We start from the raw sequence: 18,931 nt of genomic DNA, 5'->3' as shown, positions 1-18,931 counted from the left end.
CTCTCCTTCCCACTAAGAACCTCCGGAGGACCCAGCCCGCCCCAGATGTTGTGCAGAGCATGCCCTGTACATTGGCAAATGCATTGCTTTCAATAAGCCTATGAGGAATGTATCAGAACCATTTCCCCTTTTACAGAAGATGAATCTGACCTTGGAGAGGTTGACTTGCCCCAAACTAGCAGAGCCAAGGTCTGCACTGTGCCAGTCTTAAACTCTTAACCATTGAATCTCTTTCATTCATTCATTAATTATATAAAATTTATTTATTTGGCTGCGTCGGGTCTTAGTTGTGGCACGCGAGATCTTCCTTGTGGCATGCAGGGTATTTCGGTGCGGTGTGCAGGCTCTAGAGGGACAGGGCTGAGTTGCCCCACAGCATGTAGGATCTTAGTTCCCTGACCAGGCATCAAACCCCCGTCCCCTGCATTGGAAGGCGGATTCTTAACCACTGGACCACCAGGGAAGTGCCCACCATTGAATCTCTTGACCAATGTTTGGCCTTCCTCAACCATAACCAGGCCAGCTCTAGACCCAAACTTTAATTTTCACTTACAGTCCAAGTGTGTCAGAGGTTTGGCTCAGAAAATGCTACTTCTAACAAGGGTGGCCAGAATGGTGAAAGGACTTGCGATGATGATTTGAAGAAAACACACCATTTTGTCTGGTCAAGAGGAGAGGTTGTTGTGTAGTCTCAAGGGCTAGAAGTGGGCAGGGAGTGGAAGCCCAGCTAGCCAGCTTTCAGCTCAAGGAAAGAGCTTTCTAACTGCCAGAGGTGCTGGAGGATGGAGTGGGCTACTTCCAGAGGAAGTGAACTGCCTGACTAGGGAGGTGTTCTGGCCTCCATTCCATAGAGGGAAAATCTGAATGTTGGCTGGCAGTTACCGGACACCTCTTATATGCCAGGCACCTTCCATTACACTTTTGTCTTTCATCCTATCAACCAAGTGTGGACTATTCCCATTAGAGACAAGGGACAGCCTCAGAGAACCGAAAGGCCCAAGATCACAGAACAAGTCGGGGGCAGAGCAAGGCAGGATCTGTGATCAGCCTTCCCAAGCCCCCGTCATTCCTATTACACTATCTTCCTGTTCAGAGAGCTGTATGTACTTCTTGGATGATGGCTCAATCCAGATCTCAGCCCCACCCATGAGAGAATAAAGACCAGGCAGAGAGAAAGCCCGGTTACCAGTCCTGACACATGCGGGCTGAGCCAGACTGAAATGATCTGGCAAAGGTCCTGGCTCCAGAGACCCCCCACTAGCTGTTATTCATCCTTCCAGCTTCCTAAAGGCTTTCCCAGTTATTTCTCAATGGCCAGAGTGGGTGAGTGGCTTCCACTCACACTTCCTGTTTTCATCTGGAACTGGGCTTGGAGTGTCCTTATGAAGGCTCCGGCGTAATGCCTTTGTTGCAGACTTGGCCTGTGGGCCAAGATACGTACACCCTGAGTTAAGAATCGGTTTTACATGTTTTAAGTGGTTGGAAAAAAATCAAAAGATTTTTTTTCTTTGGCTGCATTGCGCAGCATGCAAGATCTTAGTTCCCTGACCAGGGACCTCGCCCCCTGCAGTGGAAGCACAGTCTTAACCACTAGATTGCCAGGGAAGTCCCAAAAGAATATTTTAGCACAGGTAAAAATCATGAAAAGCCAGTGTTCATAAATAATTTGTTTACATATTGTTTATGTAAGGCCCCTTTCAAGAAGGGCAGAAGTGAGTAGTTGTGAAAGAGAACATGGCTCACAAGCCTAAAAAACGTACCATCTGGCCCTTTAAGAAAAGTTCGCAAACTAGTACACAGGACATATGTACAAGGGGACATACAGAAATGTCCTCTGCAGTGTTGTTTGTAACAGTAAACCAGTGGCCACCAATAAATTAATGAACAAATAAATTGTGGCACATTCATACCACATGTGCCTCTCCATCCTTCCACAATAGAAAACCCACGACGAAAGCAGTTTGTTTCATTCAGTTCTTTTCTTAGTCCCTAGAACAGTGCTGGGCACGGGTTTAAACATGATTAGATCTCAAAACCCATACTGAGTAAAAGGAACTTACTTTCATGTGATACATCATTAACAAAGATTTAAAAACTCAAGACAATACTATATTTTGTAGTAAAACTATAAAAACATAAACTGGAAGGATACCCACTGAATTCATCAGAGTGGCTGCCTAATTTAGGGAAGGAGGGAGGAGGCCTGGGGAAGGAAGATGGGCTTTTAACTTATCTGTCATGTTTTATCTTGCATGAAAAAACTTGACATGATAACAAAAGGTTGACATTTATTAAAATTGGGTGGAAAGTACATGGGTATTTCTTATGTTATTCTTTGTACTTCTCTGTAGTTTTCTAATTAAAAAACAAAACTGGAAGGTAGAGAACACAGTGAACTCTCCAAGCATAAAAATAACACTGAACTTCTCCAGGAAAAGAAAGCTAAGCCAGTGGCGATGAATTATAAGAAACTTCCAGACTGTGAGCAGACAGAAGAATGGTCTATAGACTCAAGGTGGTTGAGAACCAGGAAATCATGACAAATGACCCCAACTCTGTGTAACAGGATGATAGACTCTCTAATCCATTACCAACCAGGAAAGGGTATGGGGCACTTTGGGCTGGGTGCTGACTTTAAGATTTGTCATTGGGAATAACAGTAATTACAACTAATTATCACACACTCAAAAAGAAAGTCATTTTAGAGGTCAGGTAAAGTGGTCATGGGCCAGAAGGACAGCCATGTGGGGACAAAAACCAACCAACCAACCAGATAACATAGCCACAGACTGAGGCTGGGAGAAGGCTGCACAGCCTACAGAACGTGACCTGAACTTGGTATCACGTAGGCCAGTGTTCAAGTCCCACCTAAGCCTGTCCTCACGAGCCTGGAAGGGGCACAGAGGGGTGCTCACTGTTAGTCCCCATCCTTCCTGGAAGGGAATTAAAGATCTCCTTTTAGGGGCTTCCCTGGTGGTGCACTGGTTGAGAATCTGCCTGCCAACGGAGGGGACACGGGTTCGAGTCCTGGTCTGGGAAGATCCCACATGCCGCGGAGCAACTAGGCCCGTGAGCCACAACTACTGAGCCTGCGCGTCTGGAGCCTGTGCTCCGCAACAAGAGAGGCCGCGATAGTGAGAGGCCCGCGCACCGCGATGAAGAGTGGCCCCCGCTTGCCACAACTAGAGAAAGCCCTCGCACAGAAACGAAGACCCAACACAGTCAAAAATAAATTAATTAATTAAAAAAAAGATCTCCTATCAGATTTTCGAATTGGCCTGTAAAATGGGGAAAAGATTGAATCCTTTAAAAAAAAATAATGGAAAGTTTGGATGCTGGAATAATAACATCTTCCACAAAGATCAAGGGGGGAGCTTGGGAAAAAAAAGTGCTGTTTCACAAAGCAAACTTTAAAAAGTTTCACTAGGTACTTCCCTGGTGGTGCAGTGGTTTAGAATCCGCCTGCCAATGCAGAGGACACGGGTTCGAGCCCTGGTCCAGGAAGGTCCCACATGCCGCAGAGCAACTAAGCCCGTGCGCCGCAACTACTGAGCCTGCGCTCTAGAGCCCGCGAGCCACAACTATTGAGCCCGTGTGCCACAGCTACTGAAGCCCGCGCACCTAGAACCCGTGCTCTGCAACGAGAAGCCCGCGCACCACAACGAAAAGTAGCCCCTGCTCGCCACAACTAGAGAAAGCTCGTGCCGCAATGAAGACCCAATGCAGCCCCCCAAAAAAAAAAAGTTTCACTACCTGGGTTTCACAAAAGCTTAAAGGAAGTGGGCAATACCAAATCACACCGAGGCTGGGGTGGGATCAGAAACCAAAGCAAGGCCAGTCTAAAACATGCCTTTGATGGAAGTTAGGGCTATCGGGGTATGAAAATCAGCAGTTGGTGATGAACACATGGCGTACCTTTCCTAACAAACAAGACGTTAACCAGCTCGTGTGCCAGGTACTGGGCAAGGCCCCGGGGGGACAGAAGTGCCTCATGCTCTTTAAGAAGTTACAATCTAGTTGGGAGGATAAGGCTTTCACAGCGACAACCTCCTAAGAGAATCTGATTATCCAGTGAGTGGTTCAGACGCCAGGGAGTTGAATCACTGTGAGGCAGGATGCCTGGAAGATGTGTAGCAATCAGCAAGGTGCAGAGCGAGAGCTCGACAGGAGAGGGAACGCAGCTAGGAGAGGCAGAAACCCACGAGGCATCGTTCTGATAGCAGAGCTCGCGCAGCAGGAACGAAGGGTACGTGTACGGCAACGCCCCAGGTGCCAACCAGAGAACATCAATGATGCGAAGGACCCAATGTGGGGAGCACTGCTGACAGCGACTGGGAGACTTACAGAGACCCTGGCAGGTGCATTTTCCCACCACATGCAGCTGAAGGTGGGCTGGGCATCCACAGGGAGCCCCCTCTCGCCTGACCCCCGCTCTGCTCTCAGGGAGGAGCCTATCCCCCACTCCATAAGGACCACTGGGCAGAACCCTGCTCTCAACCCGCTGGAGCCTTGCAGGAGACCCTTCTCTCCTCTGTGAACCTCACCTGAGGGTCAGACTCGCACCTTGTGTTTGATCCACTGGAAGCCCAGATTCCCAGTTTTAGAGCCAGGAGGTCACTGAGTCTAATCATCTATCTGGCAGATATGGGAAAGGAGCCTGAGAAGTTTGGAGGTGCCAGTTATCTGAGAGCCAGTTAGATATGAAAGAGTAAACCCAGGCCCTCTGATCCCAGATCAGAGTCTCTCCACCCAGCCCTCGGCCTCCTCTTCATCTACAGCTGCTTCGGGTCCTCGGGTCATGCTCCCCACACTGGGTCCTCTGCATCATTGATGTTCTCTGGTTGGCACCTGGGGCGTTGCCGTACACGTACCCTTCGTTCCTGCTGAGCGAGCTCTGCTATCAGAACGATGCCTCGTGGGTTTCTGCCTCTCCTAGCTGCGTTCCCTCCCAGGCCAGAAAAAACTCTGGGCCTGTTAACGTTGCACATGTGAGAGTGAAATAAGAGTAATTAACTGATGCACAAAGGGTCCTGGAGAACTTTTTATTGTTTAAAAATCACAACTGAAGCTTCAAAAAACATACAACCTAACACATGTCCCAGTTCCAGTGCCCTCCTCCCTGGAGGAGAGCACAGGGCTAGTCCCTCCCATCCTGCTGCCCACACTGCTAGCCAGGACCCTGCCCTGGGGAGGCTGCCTGCTCGCCCTCCTGCCCACGTGTGCTACGTCACCGGCTGGGGAGGGGCCCTGGGATGAGGTGGGGGTGACTGGCTCCCTGCACCCCTCAGCCCCTGCACATATGCAGTCTGTGTGCAGCGTGTGGGAAAAGGGGCCGGTTCCCTGGGCAGGGACCCCCAATGGGGAAGGATAAAGAGCCAGTCCCCACTCACCCACCCCTCCCCAGCCCCCCAGCTCAAGGAAAGCTGTCATCGTCATCTTCCGCCATCTCCTTGGCAAACTCCAAGTCCTGCTGCTCCCGCTCCCGCCGCTCCTGGGGACAGAGGGGGTGAGGGCCGGGCTGCTGAGGACAGGTCGGGCTCTCTCACTCCGTCTCCACCCAGGGCCAGAGACCGCCCAAGCTTCGGAGTTGCCCCAGCCCTTGCAGAAAGCTCCCCTCTCCCCTTTCTAGAGGGAAGTTTGATCTTTCAGTCTTACCCGAAGCAGAAGGCAGCTTACCTCCGCAGACTCCAAGTCCTTGTTGTACGATTTGGGAGGAAACCTCATGGCCTGAAGCACAACAGAGAGAGGAACAAGGTGAAGAGGAGGCATCAATGTAACACCCACTCGTCGTGCTCCTGCGTGCCAGGCGCCAGGGTATGCGCGGGATAGGTGACCACTCCCTAGTTCAGTCCAGTGGCGGAGCCAGGCATGGAGACTAATTCATTACTACAACACCACAGGATAAGTGCTGAAGATGGAGAATTAGAAGAAGCCAGAGGTATAAATGATTAACCCTCCTGATCGGGCCGGGAGAGGGACTGGCAGTGAGAAGGAAGACGAAGAATGGACGGGCTGTGGGAGTGGAGGAAAGGCGTTGCAGGCAGAGGACTCAGGGTGTGAGCTGGCCCGGCCTGAGTTCATTGGGGCCAACTGGGGCGGAGGAGGGGGGTCGGCGGAGAGGTCCTGGGTGGGGGGGAGGCCAGGGATGCCGGGGACCAGATCACGAAGGGCCTTTCCTGTCTAGCAGAGCACAGCGTTTGCCTGGTTATAAGTGAAGCTATATCCCTGGTTTCCTGGGGGAAGAGAGCAGGAAAAAAATCGGCAGCCCAACAGTACCAGCACCTAACCCAGCGCCTGACACAGGGTAAGAGCTTAAGAGCCTTTTGTGGAATGAGATGGCAGCCCTACCTTTTACACAATTCAGACTTCGCTAAGTGCCCCAAGACAGTGATTTCATGTAATCCTGTCAACCCTGCGAAGCAGGCAGGGCAGGTAACACCTCATTACCAGCTTCACAGAAGGAGAAACAGGCTCAGAGAAGGTAAATGACTCAAACTTGGAACCAAATCCAGAACACTGCGCTCTGAATCCCTGTCTGACCCTCCCTGGCAACCAGACCCCTGAAGAGCAAAGGGAAGGTGCTGTGGTCCCACAAGCAGTCCTCTGCCCCTTCCGGACACCCAGTGGTTTTACAGAGATCGTCTGGGAACTGTGCCCCAAACCAAGCCAGTCTTCCCTGAGGAACCCGTGGGTGTGGAGGGGGGCACGTTGCTGCCAAGCATCGCCTCTGCAGCCCAGGGCTCCGCACCTTGACAGACATGTTGTGAATATCCAGGCAGAAGGAGATGCGCTGGTGGAAGGCTAGCTGGGGCTCACGGGTGGAATAGATGTCAATCATCTCCTTGGACTGGACGTAGCCCTTCTCGTGGTTGATGCTGGCCTCAATGACGCCATCCCGGATGGCCTGCAGGCCCCAAAGGTAGGAAGAGTCACCAGAAAGTCCATCTTCTAAGTCCTAGAACATCTTGTCCCATCTCTTTGTCCTCCTTGATCTCTCACACACTCACTTGCATACACACACCCTCTCTCTTTCTGTGGCAACTTCCTGGCTTCACTGCAAGACGGGCACTCCCTGAAAAGACTATGCCACTGCTTTACCCATTTCCCTCCTTGGTCAACCTCCTCCCACCCCCATCTCTGAAATAAGGCAGGAAGGTGACAACCGCGGTCCCCAAGCCAGGCCCACCTTGGCAACAATGAACTCTGCATCCTCTGGGCTATCGAGCTGCAGCTTCTGGGCGATGTCCGCCAGGGAGATTCGGGAATAGGAGAGGCTGATCATGCGCACACCTGGGAGAGGAAGGAGCGGTGGGGAAGATGGTGCGGGCACAGACCCGTCACCCGCCCAGGCGCCCACAGGGTTGTCCCTGCCCCTGGAGAAGCCTAGTCCGGGTCCTGCTCTGCCAGGGGCCCCTCAGACGCTGCTCCACACCTGTCTTGATGACGTTGTGTCGCAGTCGGATGATGAGGGTGTAGGTCCCATCTGCTTGAAACTTCTCCCCAAACTGATCCAGGACCTGGTTGAACTTGGCCAGGTTTCCCGTCCTGACAGCTGCAGTGGGGAGAGGAGTGGGTCAGATGCTGCACAGGGTGCACACAAAAAAGGGGCCACGGTGCCAGGGGTCCGGCAAGCTCTGGGAGGGGACCAGCCCTTACCCTGGGTCAGAAGGAAGTAAGGCATGAGCGAGCGCTTGAGGGACGGTTGACGGAACTGCAGCCGGTCCGGGATCTCCCCCAGCAACAGCTCCACCACAATCAGAAGCTTGTGCACCTGGCAGAGTGCGACAGAGGAACACAGTGGGCAGGGAGCCCCACCGGGTGGTAGAAGAGAATGAAATGGGGCTTCAATTCAGTCAGACACACAGGGAAAGAGGGAATGTGGCACTGGGACCAGGCCCACAGAGAGAGGAAAAAAATCCTCAAGCTGTGCTGGGCGTGGAATTGAAGCTCTGCCTTGGGAGACAGGCCTTGTGAGCTTCTGACCCTTTGGCCACACCAGGTCCTCAGCTGCATTTCATCTGGCCAATCGGTGCACAGCGCCCTGAAATGGCAAAGTTCTAAAGTACAGGCAGATGGGTAGGTTCTATGGCTCAGAAATGGTGAGGAAGCAGGGCCGAGAGGCCTAGGCAATGGAATGTGAGTCAGCCAAAGATGCTGCTAGGGAGGTGAACTATGTGTAAAGTTAGTTATCTGGGTAGAGGCAGCAGCTCAGGGAAGGGCCTGCAGCACCTCAGTGAGTGAGCCGGCTGGCTGGAAAATCGGGCCCCTCCTCCTCCAAATACCACTGTGGGTATTTCTCAAGGGCGCCTCCCGTGGATTCAGCACCGTGCAAGGACGACTACGGTGGAGGGGACGATGCCCAGCAGTTACGGAGCCTCCCACCAAGCAGGAGGGACAGGAGCACAGACAGCTAAACCACGTGACAGCAAGTGTCACGAGGGAGGTAAGGGGTTAAAATGGGTGGTGGCTGATGGTGTCCACCCCTGGGCAAGGACCCTTCCTTCGCTCCTCCACCCACACCCACGAGGCTGCCCTGTCCCTTGGCCCTTGGCGTACCCCACGAGTGAGGGGAAAGCCATGCCGACGGCAGAAGCTAACACATGCCTTAAGGATTCTGATGAAGCAGAAAAGGAGGGAGGACGTTTCAGACAAGGGAACAGGCTGGTGAAGAGGCCGGCATACTGGAGGGGGTGTGTGTGGGGCCACCTGGAGAGATGAGCGGGGGCCCGTCCGGGGACGTGCGGTTTTGAATGCCAGGCTGAGTTCTGAGTTTGGAGACAGAACTAGCTAGGCTGTACTTGCTAACTAGGAAACGCTGAGCAACTGAGTCTTTGATTTCTACCTCCCTAAAATGCGCCTAACAACAACAATAATACCTGGCTTGCCTACTTCACAAGACTTACAATACTCTACTGGGCAGGCAATGGGGAGAAATGCAAGCTTCCCGGGCCATGCAGACGGGCCTGGAGCTCCGCTGAGTCAGGCAGCTGTGCGGAAGCTGGGCTGGTGGAGGGGAGGATGGCGACCAGCAGGGTCAGCGGCTTGAACAAGGGCACTGGTAACATCAGAGAGGAGATGAATACAAAAGCCATGGAGACAAATCAACAGATGACTCAGCGATGGTGAAGGGGGTGTGGGGAGGAGTCCAAGATGGCCCGGCGGCTCCTATCTGGATCAGGAGGGCAGGAGGAAGGACTGGTGAGGGGTGCCCAGAAGGGCCTGTCTGGACAAACTGAGGGTGAGGAATCAGGCAGTCTCTACACAGAGATGCGTGGTGGGAAGTCGGATTTGCAGGTCTGGCTTCATGAAAGGGGTTAGAATTTGTATTATGGGCTGAACTGTGAACCCCCAAATTCATATGCTGAAGCCCTAACCCCCTAGTACCTCAGAATGTGACTGGATTTGGAGATAGAGCCGTTAAAGAAGTAATTAAGGTAAAATGAGGTCATATGAGTGGGCCCTAATTCAATACGACTGGGGTTCTTATAAGAAGGATTAGGATACAGACGTGCACAGAGGAGAGACCATTTGAAGACGTCAGAAGATGGCCAACTACAAGCAAAAGAGAAGCCCTCGAAAGAACCAGCCATGCTGACACCCGGACCTTGGACTTCTTGCCTCCAAAACTGTGATGAAATAAATTTCTATTGTTTAAGCCACCCAGTCTTGTAATAGCAACCCGAGCAGATTAAGACAGTTCATAACGGACTTTGGTGAAGCGTCATGGAGGTCACAGCTGAGCCATGAAGGCAAATGAGATCACCCAAGGCGAGAATGTGGATTTTCTACAGATGGATACTTTCAACATGCTCTGTTGTGGACTCCAAGTTAAATTCGATGTCTCTCTTTACCCATTCTCACTCTCCCTGTTTTTACTTAAAGCTGGCTTCTCCATGTGGGCTCTCTATCCCACTCCTCCTACCTTGTTCAAGGCCTTGGCCCATCGCCTATTTGCTTAAGTCTCTCTGGGTGGCAAGTTCCCCAACTCTGCCCCTTCCCCTCTCAGGCAACCCTCCCACCTCCTTCCTGGCTCCCTGGCCAACAGTCTACAGATCAAAGACCGTACTCCAGCGCCCTCTGCTCCTTCTTCTGGCGACCTGGCTCCACCACAGAAAACTGTGAAACCTTACCCATCCACAGTAAAACCTGGTCTGAAAACACTGCTTTACCCCACGAGACCTCTCCCTGGTGCACAACACAGCCTATATGTTAATTACCTGTATTTTTAGTGAATTTTTGAAGAAGCCTTAGTGTGTGTCCTACGTTGTAAAAGCAATCTCTCACTGTGCAATGTACCCCATGTGTCTGGAAAGCCATTCCTTTCTATGAAAATTCTACCCATCTTTCAAAACCCAGATCAAATTTAACTATTTAAGATTACTTTGACCACAACTGAATCTGCCGTTCTCTGAACTTCTGAACTGAAACAAAACAAACCTCCCACCACACTGAGCTAATCACTGCACGTGCTCACCCTGCTCTCTTTCAAGGGCACTAGGAGGTGGATGTGTTAATGTGAGAGCAGAGGTTTGTAGCTGGGAAAGCTGGTCCTAATTCTGGCTACCAGTCTCTGTGCCTTTACACAGGCCGTCAAGCCTTTCTGAGTCAATGTTCTTTATCTATCTCTTCGAGGGCAAGTACCATTTCTTATTCTTCTTTTCTATCCCTCATAGTGCCCAACGTGAAGGTCAGTACTCAAAAAACTACCTGGTGACTGACAGCTTTGCCACGGCCAAGGTTTACCTCCACCTGAGTCAGACAGCCTTAGGGAGAGCTCTGGGTTCCCTGGTCACAGACAACACTGCTCCCGAAGGGGCATGTGAGGGACCAGGTAAGAGCCTGGGGTTTATCAACACAATCCAGGCCCTCACCCGCAATGACTACAGGGGGTTCTGGGGAATGAGGAATATTCTAAACCTACGTACCGGGGAGAATACTGGAAACAGAAACTGCCCGAGGTACAGGTAGCGTCTGCCTAACGCGCCCTGAACAGCGTCACGTGCAAACAGACATGCGATGCCACCTTCAGGGTAAGAAGATTAAGGACCTCCTGGGCTCCTCAGATAGGGAAGCGGCACTAACATGGTATGAGACAAGTAAGGGGGTCAAAGGGGTGAGAACTGCCGCTCACCGTCTGTTTGAAGCCGACAGCTGTGTGCTGAGGGGCCTTGCGAAGGGCATTGGTCATCGTCCTCCGGGCCTCTGAGTACTCCAGCTGGATGGCTTTGATGCGCCCTGGGTGTGAAGAAGAGAACTGATCAAGAGGATGGTGTGATCCAAACTCTGGCCCCCCGCAAACCAGAGTGCCAAATGGGCGCTCTTATGCACCAAGGGCACCACTTTCTTAGCAAATTTGCACCGAGTGAGCCCGAGACACCTTCCGGCTGGGGGCCGGGCCCTGCTCACCTGTATAGTAGAGGTACCTTGCCCACTCATTGTTGTTGGCCTGCTCGGGGAACACAGACTTGGACACCAGCTTCTCGGCCTGGTCGTACAAGCTGTAGTGTAGGTAGTTCCGCAGCAGGAGGTTCAGCAGTGTGGCCTGCCCGTCCGCGTCATGCCGCAGGGTGGCGGTCCGGAGCCGAGCGTGCAAGAAGCTTCAAGAAGGAAAGAACCGGGAGGTCAAAGCCTTCACGTAACAACTCTTCAAGCTGCCTCTGACCTCTCCATTCTCTCTCAATTCCTAAAAAAGTGACTCAAACTGCTTTTCTGGTTATTCACTGAATACTCAACAAATGAAGCACTAGTCCAGGTGCACAGAAGGACAGAACTCTGCTCAGGGAACCTGCATTCTAGTGGGGGGAGACAGACAGCCATCACGATGAATAAGCGTACCATGCAGCTCAACAAAAGGTGGTGGGGTGACGTCGAAAGCAGGGTAAGTACGACGGGAACCGCAGAAGGAGAGGAGGATGGGGTTGCAACTTTAAACAGCCCAGTCAGCGTAGGACTCGCTGAGAAGGTAACAGTTAAGCAGAGGCTTGAAAGAGGCAGGGAGGAGAGCGTTCTCGGCCGAGGGAACAGTGCGCTGGCGTGCCCGCGATAGAGCGAGGCGGCCAGCGTCGGGGGAGCAGTGGAAATAAAGTCAAGGAGGCAGTAACGGGGGCCAGACCCCGTGGGGCCTTATAAGCTGACATCACGAGGGCTTTGGTTTTTCCCTGAGGGAAACGGGGAGCCGCTGCAGGTTTCAAGTAGAGGAGCGAAAGGCTTTCCGGCCTGAACCTGCTTGCACCTCTGACCCACTAATGAGTCCTCCCCTGACGTGTGGTGAAGGGAAGAGCCTGGGAGACAGGACTTAACAGGCCAGTGGTCGTCTCCATTTCCTCATCTAGTCTCAGCCTCGCCCTCAAACCCTCGCCCTCAAACCCTCGCACACCCATTACCCCCACTTCCTACTGGGCACGTTACATCTACCAGCCCACAGCCCCCTGCAAGTCCACAGCTCTGTGGTAGTGCCTGACCGTGTCTCTGACCCCACGGGCCGCGAGCCAGACCGCTGGCCACAGTACCTGCGCACCACATCCAGCTTGTCCAGGAACTCATAGACCCGAGCATGGTAATAGTAACACTTTGCAGCCACAAGGTCCAGGGCCCGGCGGTTCTGAGTGCTGATCTTCTGCATCAGGTCATCAGAGATCTTCTGTGCCTGGGGAGGCAGCCAAAAGAGAATCAAGCGTCAGTGTTTCAAAACGTTAAACACGGAGCCAGCAATTCCCCTCCTAGGCATACGTCCAAGAGAACTGGAAACACACGTTCACATAAAAACTTGCACACGAACATTCATATCAGCATCATTCACAATAACCAAAACGTGGAAACAACTCAAGTGCCTATCACCCAATGAATGGATAAACAAAATGTGGTATATGTATAGGATGGAATTTTACTCAGCCATAAAAATGAACAGAGTACAGATATATGCCACAACATGGATGAACTTAGAAAACATCATGCTACAAAAAAAAGCCAGACACAAAAGGCACATATTATATAATTCCATTTAGATAAAACGCCCAGAATAGGAAAATCCATGGGACACAAAATATTAATAGATTACTGGGCTGGGGTGAGGGCAGAACAAGGAGTGACTACAGATAGGTATGGCGTTTTTCGGTGGGGGCAGTGATTAAACTGGTGTGGAATTAGATAGTGAGGGCGGTTGCACAACCTTGTGAATATACCAAAGACTACTGAGTTGTACACTTTCAACGGAGTGAATTATTCCTAAAAACCAACCAAACGAAAGCCAACCAGTGGCAGAGCAAGGAAAACACAAAACAGAGGACTGAGGAGACCTGTCATTTTTGGGGCATGCTCTTGGGACAGCAGCTAAGCCTGACAAAGGAGCTGGCCCCGGCTGGAAGGCGTGGTAGAAGAGTGCTATCCAAAATGGAGTCTTTCAGTTTCATAATAATAGCTACCATTTATTAAAATGTTGTGAAAGCTTACTACGTGCAGATCATTGTGCTAAGTATTTTTAAAATATATTATTTTATTTAATACTAACAATAATCTTGTAAGGTGGGCAGTTTGTCTCATTTTACACACAGCTGGGAGAAATTAATGTGCCTAAGGTACAAACGGGATTTGAACCCAGGTATTTCTGTCTCCAGACCTACTCTTCTCGAAAGCATCCACTATACTGGGATCGCACCACAGACGGGTACAGAGTGGCCACTGCCAGCCCTTTCCCAGAGTCTGAGCAGGAGTTGAGGGGTCTTCCCCGGATGTGGGGCTGGGTGCATTCCCACACGGGGGAAGAGCCTGGGGGACAGTTAATAACCCAGCGATTGTCTATTTCTTCACTAGAGGCACCCTCCCCCACTAAGCCCGCACCCCGCCTGGGGCGCGTCCGTCACTTGCACGGGCCCCGGCTACCTCTTTGTAGCTCTTGCTGTTCATCAGGAAGATGACCACGAGGAGCTGGAGGTAGGCTTCCACTTCAGGCAGGAGGGGAGCAGACGCAGCTTTTCCTGTTCGGGGACGGAACTGCAAATCGGCTTCTGTGTCCATGGGCTAGAGAGGACATGAGTTACCGTGGAAGAGCTCAGTCAGATCAATCAACCAAGAATTTATTAAGCACTCACTATGTATTTCAACAAATATTTAATAAGTGTCTACTACACGCCAAGATTTTTCTAGGTGCTGGGGGTTCAGAAATAAAGATGACACAGTCTCTTTCTGAAGGGAGTCAAGGAGGCTGGCAATACAATAAATACAGAAAAGGGTTACAGGAGTATAACATCCTTACAGAATATAATGTGGACAGAAAGGATGATGTAAGGACCCCTCGGAGAGCCTACAATCTAAGTAGAGATTAAACCACCATACTTGGAACCACTGCGAATTCTATCAGGCAGGGTTAATAAAGGGATATAATTCTAGAGATGAGATCAAGAATAATGAGTCAGGGAGTTCCCTGGTGGTCTAGTGGTTGGGATTCTGGGCTTTCACTGCCGTGGCCTGGGTTCAGTCCCTGGTTGGGGAACTGAGTCCTGCAAATCGTGCGGTGTGGCCAAAACTAAAAAAAAAAGAAGAATGAAACAAAAAAAAATTTTTTTTTGGTGGGAACAAAGGAATTTGGGGAGAAATTGACATATACATAGTACTTACCTTCAGATCTAGTCACCAAAACTGGAATAATGTGTAATAGATCAAAAGACGATCATGGTGGGTTACTTTAGAGATGTAAAGGTTAAAAACATTCCAGGTGGGGCTGGGAGAGGGGGCGCTTTTCCTTTTTCCCAGACAGTAAAGTCTTCACTGTCCACCTCAAGGATTTTCTGAGTTTTTACATCTATGAAACAGACTGTAAGCATACAGGATTTTAGGGAGATGAAGGTGGCTGAAGGGCCAGTGAGGTTTGAGAAGGGGCAGGACCCGAACTGTATCATGGATGATAAGGGGAGTTTTACAGCCAGAAAGGAAAAGGAGAGGTTTCTCCTGGCATGGAGACCACTACCACCAGCAAACTAACTTCATCAACATGCACTCTGTGCCACACTCTGTTCTAAGAGCTTTCCCCCTCCTCCTCGCCCCCCCCCCCAAATCTGTTCATCACATTTACCAAATGAAGAAAATGAGGCACAAGGAGGTTAGGTCATTTGCCCAAGTCCCACAGATACCAAATGGTAGAGTTTGGATTCAAATTCAGCACCCCCTCCAAAACCTGTGCTCTTAACCACTGTTCTTTTGTTCCTTTTTTTGTTGCTTTTTTTTTTTTTTTGGCCGCACCATGTGGCATGTGGGATCTGTGGGATCTTAGTTCCCCAATCAGGGGTGGAAGCAAGGAATCTTAACCACTGGACCGCCAGGGAAGTCCCTTAACCACTGTTCTACACATCCTTCATGGTGAAGCTTCGGAGGCAAAAAGGCAGTGGAATAGGCCCCCTGTTGGGGGTGGTGGGAAATGAGTGTGGCTGGAAGGGTCCTGATTCCTGGCTCTTCTTCCTGACTCAGAAGAATGACTCTACAGGGCAGAAGGATGGTCGCCTTGTTAGAGGGCAAATGAGTATTAAGAGGGGCTGTCTTGCTTCATGACTCTGCTATGGCAGGTAACAAGACAGGTCTCCAGGATAGGAAACAGTTACACAGGGTGGAATGTGTGTGTCAAGCCAAGCCTGCACCCTTCACCCTGGCCTGACTCACTTACCTCTTCCAGGAAGGGTAGCAAGAAGTCTCGAGTGGCACTGTTGGAGGTGAAAAAGCCATGCACAGCCTTGTACAGAACGTAGTGGTTGAGGCGGCGTGATGTGGAAGGTAGCATCCGCAGGGCCCGCAGCACGAACCGGGGCTCCTTGCCTGAGACTGCCTTCTCCAGCTGTTTCACGTGCTCCTTGATGTCTGTGGAGGACAAGGGGAGAAAAATGTTAATTCCAACTCGTACTCCCCCCACCCCCCGCCACTCCAGCCAAGCAGTCCTAGGGAGCCTCTTACAAATGGCAGGATGTGGCCAATCACCGCTTTTGCCCTAAGAGCAATAGTTACGGATGCCATACATTGATTTTAAGACATAATCAAGAGACAAAGAAAAATAAAGCTGGGGTGGGGGAAGGAGTAGAGGGTGACAGAAAAAAGAAAAAAACAATGAAAAACAAAAACACGTGGAGATTTAGCGTATCGTCAAATAGGAAAAGACTTCTAAAATTCTTCTGAGAACTGTAAGCAAAAGAAAAATATCTGCAACACATGTGACCAGAGATTCATATTGTTTTTCAACAAGGAGCTCGTATAAAGGATTACAATAAATAAAAATGAACATGAATGGACAATACAAAAAGAGGAATGACAAATAACAGACGTGAAAACTATATTTCACTAGTATTCAAATAATCACAAGGGAAAACATTTTTCAATTACCATTCTAGTTGTGTTTAAAAAATGATAACATATAGAGTACAAGGGTGAGCAAGACATTTCTGCTCGTATAATGTATATCAGTACAGTTTTTCTGGACAGTAACTACCAAAAACCTTAAAAACAAACGTAAATACCCGTTCAATTCAGGGATCTCTAATGAAGAAATAATTATAGAGGTAGATCAGACACTTGGGCACAGAGATGACGGCTGCAAAGCTATTTGTAACAGAGAAAAATAGACACAACTTAAATATCCAGAAATAAGGGAATGCAATCAATTGGTCGTTTCTCAGTTACCTTTGTATTTTTAGCATAGGGTGCCGGGGTCACATTAACGATATAATAATAATAACAGCTAATATTTATGGAGGATTTTACTATGTTTTCATCACGTATTAGGCACAGTTGTAAACATTTTAATCTTCACAACAATCCAATTAAGTAGGTACTATTACTTGCACTTATAGAGATGAGGAAACTAATCCCAGAGCGTATATTCTTAGCCATTATATCAGTTATTCAATGTTTCTGGAATACATTGAATGCTTTGTTTATGGATATGTTGCATGAAGGCACACAAAATCATCTGTATTTAGTTATGCCTTGTTCCAAACTGTATATATAAACTTGATCTCAATTATGGGAGAGCAGCTCAAAAATTCATAGGAAATAACGTCAACCACGGTTGGGTTTTTTTCCCCCCCTACTTTAGACCTCTTATATTAAAATGTTTATAAGAAACATATGTATATACCCAGTAGGTAATGCTGAATGGCACCTTTGCCACTGGTTGACTATCGTTATTTCATGTAAAATGATCTTTATTAGACACTGAGCCTGCTATCCAACTTCAGAGTAGAAGCTGATGCAGTCAGCGCTACCACATCCTCAAAGCACCACCCAGGAGCCTAACTTTGCTTATTTCAATGTTTTCGAGCTAGTTTCTCGTGCAGTTAAGTAGAGAGAAAACCCGATAAATAGTCCGGTCCTACTTGATCCAGAACCAGAAAAGAGCACCAGGGTCACAGTGGGAAGCTCTCACTCTACCCACTCCAAGTGCGGACAGGATGCTCTAAGTAGGAAAAGTGAAATATGAACTTGGAGGAACAAGAGGATGATAGGAAACAGGGAACAGGCACCTAGGAGAAAAGAAATGGGATTGGTATATAGTTTACGTGGAAGGTGAACATTAGGAACTCACACATCCGACACCTAAAAAGTTGGAGTGTGTAATGTGTTTAAACTCTTTAGAAACAGAGTAGGAGTAAGTGCTTGCAGGAAAAGAAAAAGAGCAATGGGATCGTTTGGGCACCTCAATTACAGCAACAAGGAAGCAAGATACTAGGTAGAAAGGGGGAGTTAGGGGAGTTTGCTAAAGGTAGTTAAGACAACAGAAACCATTCTTAAAATGCAGGGGCCAGTATTTGGCGTCATTCTGACCCCCTTCAAACATAAATACAGACACTGGTTTTTAGAGAGATCAATCGTGCACTGGGGTCGCTAGAATCAGTCCGGTGGGATGTAAATGGAGTAATAAGGTCAGAGGAGAAAACTCAGAAGAGTCTATGGGCCCAGTGAGACCTACTTCTAGATGCAATCCCCAGTGGGGGGTGGTGTGTGCGAAGGGACGAGTCCTGAGCCTAGAGAAAACGTTCAGTTATCCGGGCTGGGGTCGGGAGTGTCAGGGTAGTGGGGGCAGGCATTTTGGGTGATCGCAAGGAACCCTCAAGTCAAGGTGGTAGAGGCTGCGCTGGCATCCCAAGGAGAGGGTGGATCACCGCTGCGCTGTCACCCGTGATAATGGCACGTCCCCGGCCCGGGCTCTCTTACCCTCCAAGGTGACGGTGTCCAGCTCTCGCTGGGAGTGCTCAGCCGCCGCAGCCGCCGCCTTGCCATCGGTCTCGCCAGTTGATCCGCCACCCGCCGCCGCCTCCTCTTTCATCTCCACATCCTGGGGCGCCGGGGGCGGCGGTGGTTCTTGTTCCCCTCCGCCGGGCGGCGGCTTCGCCTTATCCGCGCCGCGGCGCCGCGCCGAGCCCTCCTGCTTCATGGCGCCCGGGGTCGCGGCCTAGTCCGGGGACCGAGGCCGGGGCCTCGCGTGAACCCTCGCACCGGAGACCAGGAACAGAGCCGGGCCTGCACACGAGCGCGGACTCGCGTCGGGCCGCACGATGACGGAGCACCTGCAAACCCCTTCCCGGCGCTGGGCCTTCTGGGAAACGCCAGGCCGGGCTGGCCGATGGCCGAGTCATCAAAGGGGAAAAAAGTCAACCGCCGAGATGCAGGATGGAGGCGGATCTTCGCAGAAAGAGCGGGGAGGAGCCTTTATGAATTTGCGGGGCTTGCTTTGGAGTGCTCCAGTGTGTTGATTTTTTTTCTTGCGCCTCTCGAGTGCATTTCCGTATATGTCCACAAGAGGTCACCTCAGGCTCCAACTGGGTTACCGCGGACTCCACCGCGAGTAACCCAACCCGCGTGGAGTGGGTAGGGCCTATCGGAACGTAGGGCGTGATGACGCCACGAGTTGCTGGGCGGGTTTCATGCCTAAACTCGCTCAATTTGCGCCTGGCAA

At 50.5% G+C, this 18,931-nt stretch overlaps 1 protein-coding gene across 1 annotated transcript; it reads right to left on the bottom strand.

Moving 5' to 3' along the window:
• Positions 1-5,028: 5,028 nt before the first annotated feature.
• On the bottom strand, positions 5,029-18,578 carry PSMD3 (proteasome 26S subunit, non-ATPase 3). The gene is made up of 12 exons (XM_060133260.1): positions 18,190-18,578; positions 15,653-15,843; positions 13,879-14,016; positions 12,510-12,646; positions 11,407-11,597; positions 11,132-11,235; positions 7,657-7,771; positions 7,433-7,552; positions 7,187-7,290; positions 6,749-6,904; positions 5,677-5,727; positions 5,029-5,491 (listed from the first exon to the last, which is right to left on the bottom strand). The coding sequence occupies exons 1-12, from the start codon at positions 18,407-18,409 to the stop codon at positions 5,414-5,416; spliced, it is 1,605 nt and encodes a 534-aa protein (XP_059989243.1). The 5' UTR covers positions 18,410-18,578; the 3' UTR covers positions 5,029-5,413.
• Positions 18,579-18,931: the final 353 nt, after the last annotated feature.

The sequence above is a fragment of the Lagenorhynchus albirostris genome, chromosome 20 (assembly GCF_949774975.1).
Source record: "Lagenorhynchus albirostris chromosome 20, mLagAlb1.1, whole genome shotgun sequence".
In the NCBI taxonomy this organism is placed as follows: domain Eukaryota; kingdom Metazoa; phylum Chordata; class Mammalia; order Artiodactyla; family Delphinidae; genus Lagenorhynchus; species Lagenorhynchus albirostris.
This window is presented reverse-complemented; position numbering and strand designations above follow the sequence as displayed.